Source organism: Oncorhynchus mykiss, chromosome 12, assembly GCF_013265735.2.
Source record: "Oncorhynchus mykiss isolate Arlee chromosome 12, USDA_OmykA_1.1, whole genome shotgun sequence".
In the NCBI taxonomy this organism is placed as follows: domain Eukaryota; kingdom Metazoa; phylum Chordata; class Actinopteri; order Salmoniformes; family Salmonidae; genus Oncorhynchus; species Oncorhynchus mykiss.
The window spans coordinates 65,888,362-65,894,774 of NC_048576.1; the positions used below are offsets into that span (position 1 = coordinate 65,888,362).

Consider the following 6,413-nt stretch of genomic DNA (forward strand, 5'->3'; position numbering starts at 1 on the left):
ATCTAACCGTAAGACGCTACAGAAGGTAGTTGGTACGGCCCAGAACATCACTGGGGCAAAGCTTTCTGCCTTTCGAGAACTATATAATAATAGACAGTATCAGAGGAAAGCCTATGAAATTGTCCGAGACGCCAGTCGCTCAAGTCATCGACTGTTTTCACTGCTACCGCACTGCAAGCGGTACCAGAGCGCCAAGTCTAGGACCAAAAGGCTCCTTAACAGCTTTTACCCCCAAGCCATGAGACTGCTGAACAATTAATCAAATGGCCAGAACATTGACACCCACTCCTCCATTTGTTTTGTACACTGCTGCTACTCGCTGTTTAATATCTATGCATAGTCACTTCACCCCTACCTACATGTACAAATTACTTCAACTAACCTGTACCCCCGGCACACTGACTCAGAACCGGTACCCCTGTAAATTTCCTAGTTATTGTTATTTTTATTGTGTTGCTTTGAATTATTTGTTACTTGTTTATTTGGTAACTATTTTCTTAACTCTTCTTGAACTGCACTGTTGGTAAGGACTTGTAAGTAAGCATTTCACGGTAAGTTCAACACTTGTTGTATTCGGTGCATGTGACAAATAAAGTTTGATTTGATTTGAAATATCATACCCCATCTCCAAAAAAATGCAAACCTCGGCAGTTACTGTAATGCTGTTAACATGTCTTGGGGGTATGATATTTGTGCGTCTTTAACTTTCTCACTAATCATTATTCACGATTCATTCAGGATTGCTGTAATCATGTCCGTTCCTGTCTGTTTGTTTGCCATGGTGCTGAAATGTCTTCTTATCTTGCCTCCACTGTGGACGCATTTAAAGGGTTTCCCAGCCATTATGCACGGGTTGTGTGATATCATCAGTCTTCAAGTTAAGACACAACAACACTGTGTGACATTATCAGGCCTATCTAAGGACCTTTTTATTAGGCCCATATGTAAATATGTTAGATTAAAAATATATTTCAGCTGTTAGAGGTCACATTAGTTTATTTCAAATGTATTTAATCGTTACAATAACGAACGTTTCCAATATTGTTGCAATAATAAATACAGTATGCAATGGTCTTCATAAATACAAAAGTCAATGCATGAAAACGTTGTTACATTTTCTATAGCCTAAAAATACCTAGCACATAATACATTATTCAGTATAAAATGTGTTTTACTTCGCGAGTTGTGAATTCACATAATAAATAAATAAAACATATATAAAAATAACCGTGTAAATAAATAGTTGAAAAAATAGAAGTATAAATAAATAATCTCTACACACACACAAGGCTCATTGGTTAGTCAATATTATTGTGACTAGTCTTAGCATGTGTTTCAGCACCACGTTCCTTATGCCTTCCCAGCCGCTTGCGCTGTATTCCTGCATGAACGAAACACACATGTAATATTTTAGAATAGACACATGTTGTGTCATCACATATGAATATATCCTTATTTGGTGAATGCACTCTCTTGGTAAGACAAATTGACATACCTCGCGTTTCAAGTAATTCTTCAGGAATTTGAAGTGAAGGCTCATATTTTTGTTCACTCCTTTGTCAGATGTTGGTAGTGTAGCTCTTATAGCCTTTACCTGTTGGAACAAAATATAAGTCATTAATGTTATGTTATGATTCGTTTAAATCACATTATACGGCAATCTAAAAAATATAGGATAATGTTTGCCTTTTGGCATTAATGTTAATAGAAAATCACAAATCACATAGACTTACACATTGGTCCAGCTCCAAGGTCTGGCGATGCAGGTCAATCATAAACTCGTCAACTACTTCCTGGTCCCAGAAAGAATCATAGTTATCACTTCTGTACAATTTCTCTATAGCGTTCAGAGTTTGCGAAATGAAGACAATCTTGTCGTCATCCTAGAAGAAGAGTGATTTGTTTTAGTACATGCCTTATGAATATCAGAAAAGTATAGCAAATTTAGCATATTCGTTAATACCTAATTATATGGCCTACACTATGAGAAAAAACGTTGAACCAAAACCCTTTTTAAATAGTGTAGGCTATGCATATGTCTTACCTTGAAATGATCGACATGTCTGTATTCCTCGTAAGGGAAAGTAATATGAGGTTCTCGAGAGACCACATGACCCTGAGATGGCAAAAAATAGAATCAAATGATTGCAATATTATTATTGTATACATAAACGAGTAACTGAATCAAATGAAACACAGCAGCACATTAAATGTTGAATAGATGACAACTGCTCAATGACCAGGAACAAGTTAATAAACATTACAGTATCCTACCATTTCCCGAAGCACCGTTATGGTGTTGTTGCTGAACACTTGGAACATGCTCCGAGACTTAGGAAGTGTCCTCATCCAAGTGCATCCGAAGGTTTTATGCCAGGTGCAAATCGTCAGGATCAAGCACATCCAAAAGCTTATTGAACCCATTTTATCGTAGGTGTACTGTAGTTCGCTGACTGTTCGCTATCAACCGAGGTGCAAAATTAGGCAGACTTCCGAAAGACAGCCTATACTTTGTATAATTCCGGAAAAAAATACGTTTTCCTCAAAGGACAAAGAGATAAAGTGTCCTTCCTGATCGACCCTCTTCTCGAAATCCAGAGTTCTGTCATGCTGCAATCTGTGTCGATATTTTATACAAAGATTTTGAAAGGTGTTCCGAAAGTGAAAGGTGGAAGTCCCGGTAGACAGGCGCTTTCATACCTGACAGTATATTTTTCGGCCTGGAGACAACGCACGGAAAGGACAGGTGCATCTCTCGAAGACTTGTTCAATTCTTGACTGATTTGTTATTTTATTTTGAAATATTGGATTACCAACCAGGAACATGTTTTAGATTAAAAACATTTACTTGTGAATCCATTTTAGTCAGACGACAGCGTAAATTAATATGCATTTCTTTTCAAACATTTCGTTGTCCTTTCACTTCGGAAACCCTTGTGTTTAAATCTCGTCTTCGCAAACGCATCACCTTTTCATTTACACACGGAAACTATGGTATCCAACTACGTTGGAACCACTTGCTTAAAGGGTGAACGTGGTTTCTGGACCTCGACTTCCTTTTTAAAGATACAGATCAACGTTGTATGGGTTATATCAACTACACATTCAACATTACTATATTTCGTTTTAGAAACGGGTTTTAGTGGTCTTATTTAATTTCGTAGACGAGCTCCTTTCTGCACCCGGTTTTCAGAATAAGACACTGGTAGCCTATGCAGTGCACAGGCAGTATAGACCTTGACAATACTGCTTACCTTGACATTAGTGCTTAAATTGGAGACTGTATTTCGGGTGCTTTTGAATCTGGGCCTACACGCACTTGTGAGTAAAATATGTCTATCACGTAGATCATTTGTCAAAGTATTCCGTATTCATGTGTTTTTATTGGACTTTTATCCAGATATGTGAGTTTATGTTACCTCTGCATCTATTATCTTTCCACTGTAGAGACTGAAGAGTAACAGCACGGTTAGCGATTGCTATACTCAATTGAACTAACATTCAGAATGTGGAGTTATAATTATGTTACATATTTACTGGATATCATGCACTTGCTAGAAGTAATAACTATCTGAATCAACAATGTTTTACAGTGATATGATGATGTCTGAAAGGGCGGGAAAGTATGGCTGGAATTCAGAGTATTGTAAAGGAGTTTATTGTTTTTCATTGAAGATGATGTTGATATGCAATTGTTAGTAGGAATAACATCTCATTTAGTATAACATTTAAACGAAAAAGTCGTTGTATTTCAAGGTTGCTTCACACCATTGAATTTTACAAAATTGCTAGCACAATTTCAACCAATGTAAGGCGTGTTTGTATCTTAATTTAAATAGCATAGCCTACATGGAAATAATTTGCATCACGGATAAATAACATAAACATATGAAGCTTACAGTGGTACATTTAATTTAATCATCAAAATCACACGTGTGTTCTTGGCATTTTTTATTTCTTTGTAAAAATCCCTCGGGATGCTCCACATTTCAGCTCGCACGACCTCCCACGAGCACAAGCTGAAGCGCTGAAATGAAAAACGCTTAAGTGAAAATAATACATTATACACCATAGGTATAGGCTAGGCCCACTCCAGCCCTCTCAGTAAAATGCAACCTATAAGATGCTTTACCTCAGGTGAAAAAAAGTCGTCCAGCTGTTTGAAGTAGTTCTTAACCATATCACCAATTGGAATGTTTTGACGCAGTAGCATGTCTCTGACCTGAAATAGTAAACAACAAACAACATTAAAATCAATATCCATGTGATTACTTGAATAATAATAGTAGAAATAAAAAATTATTGTGCAACAAGTTACAGTTAACAAATGAAACATAACCAAGAACGTACACATTCCGAATAGGTCATATATTGTCGAGCGAGAAGGTCTTGGAGCTCCCTGAGATTAACTCACAAGAGTTAGGTTTTGTTGGAAGAGCTCGCTGGCTAGTTGAAACGCAAGTCTCGTGTCTAAACCTTTCCCCCTCCTGTAATCAGAATAACACTTCGTGTAACCATGCGATTGAACGTGACTAACACAGAAATTGTAGACACTCATGATCTCCTGAGCATCACCTCTTTTGAAAGCGTTGGACTTTGGACCATTATCATTTCCTCCTCTGGGATATAGCCTCTTGGTCTCCTCTCCTATACCACACACATAATACACATATCTCAATAAAATAACAAAATATATGAATGAATTAAGCTCCAATAATCAATTTTCATCTAGAATAAATAAATTGTGATATCACAGTATGCTAAAGCCTATATTCAGACCCATATTTCTAAATATGTCTGCCTATAAGGTCACTTTGTAACAGGTTACATAAATTGACCTACCATGGAAAGATCATTGAGGGTCTGGCGAGTTTGATGAAGATAATGCATTTGCTCTTTTTGGTCACTGCATTTAGCATAAACAACCGGGTAAATAACAATAACACACAGAAGATGTACCACAAAGGAGACATTAAGAGTGGCCATGTGTCCGGTGAGTTGATAAATCCCTGAACACTGCTTCTAAACGTTCGGCTACCTACCCTACCTTCATAGCCTCCCCCATTGATATGCCATGGATGAGGTAATTTGTTAAACAAGGAAAGTTCAACTGGGGAAAGTGAAAGAGCATTGAAAATTCCATTCCTCCACCTTGCAAAGCTGTTGACGACATTTTGCGTTCTTGTCTTCTGTGTGTATATACACATTGTGCATCACGCAATGTATTTTCAACACAGTAGCCTATCCATTTTGTACTTCAATTTTATATTTATTGAGTAGGGTTGATAGCCTACAGTATAAGCGTTTAAAAGCATACTTTTTTAACATCCCTTCTCTCAAGGGATGGAACGTGTAACTATTTGCATAGCTACTCTGTTTCAGAAAGAAGAACATGATTATAATAGTTGGACTCCACACAGCTGCTCCAATGCAGTTATCTTAATATACTACATGTAGCATCCATGGCATTTCATTATTTATTGTAAAACAGAGTGACATTGGAGTATAAAAAGGTAAATCTATTGTTAAGAGCTAGATACAATGCCATGAAGGTGTTTTCCTTACAGTTTCTATAGGCCAAATAAAATAACATGAACAATGACTGCTCAGTGCTCACTGTCAGCGAGCTACTATACAGATTAAAGTCCTTTGTTATTTTGTATGACTGCACGTGGGACAGGGTCATGACTAGAAGGGATCCAGCTTTGGCCAAGTTAACCTTAACGTCAATTTTGATTTTTCTTAGCAGGTTTAACCGAAATTACGCAGCAGGTTAGGATAAAAACGTAGCAGGTAATTGCTTTCACTTTCGAAAACCAACGTTTTTACATATTACTGCATTTCGTCATCTATCTTTCCCAGCAGGTACAACATTGTTTGCGTGCAAGGCTAGCTCACTCAACATTATTACATGCTTATTGCATGTTCTGTTAATAGCAGCCAATGGGTGGTGTTCAAAGTAGGCCTACATTTTGAAAAAAGCATGCAAGGCTTTAGGTTAAGGTTAATCCACTTGTCCATCAGACAAGGAGGTGACTGAAAATGTTGTGTTGTTACATAAAAAATAAAATGCATTATTATTCCCATACCATTATTAGAGAGAAATATGCACATTAAGCTACCCTCCACCTATTGGCTACTTAGCTTATTCAAGACGCATTCAAAATGCAACAAAATGCAACATTGCCCCTTTAAGGAATACAAAAATCTCTGAACCTGACTGGCTTTTCAAAGATGGATAGAAATGCACACATTGTGTGCTCTTGTAGGAAGCAACTACTTCCCCATTGTTGACCAGACATTGGCTAAAACTGGGATAATCGCTCAATAACTAGCAAAGAATATGAACAAATGTACACAGGTGGCTACATGCAGCTCTCACGTCGATATCAAAGCAAGCGCATTTTCCCTAG

General features: G+C 37.3%; 1 protein-coding gene across 1 annotated transcript; it reads right to left on the reverse strand.

The window, feature by feature from the left end:
- Positions 1-1,246: 1,246 nt before the first annotated feature.
- Positions 1,247-2,640, reverse strand: LOC110538941 (interferon a3-like). Its single transcript, XM_036938098.1, has 5 exons — positions 2,275-2,640; positions 2,045-2,116; positions 1,734-1,883; positions 1,496-1,594; positions 1,247-1,381 (listed from the first exon to the last, which is right to left on the reverse strand). Exons 1-5 carry the CDS (start codon positions 2,422-2,424, stop codon positions 1,292-1,294), a joined length of 561 nt encoding a protein of 186 aa, XP_036793993.1. The 5' UTR covers positions 2,425-2,640; the 3' UTR covers positions 1,247-1,291.
- Between the last annotated feature and the right edge of the window lie 3,773 nt (positions 2,641-6,413).

Excerpts from the sequence above, each read along its gene's own strand:
- LOC110538941 (XM_036938098.1), bottom strand. The coding sequence starts at position 2,424 with ATGGGTTCAATAAGCTTTTGGATGTGCTTGATCCTGACGATTTGCACC. Across the intron at positions 1,884-2,044 it reads GACATGTCGATCATTTCAAG|GATGACGACAAGATTGTCTT; the intron begins GTAAGACATATG and ends CTCTTCTTCTAG. Across the intron at positions 1,382-1,495 it reads AGAATTACTTGAAACGCGAG|GAATACAGCGCAAGCGGCTG; the intron begins GTATGTCAATTT and ends TCGTTCATGCAG.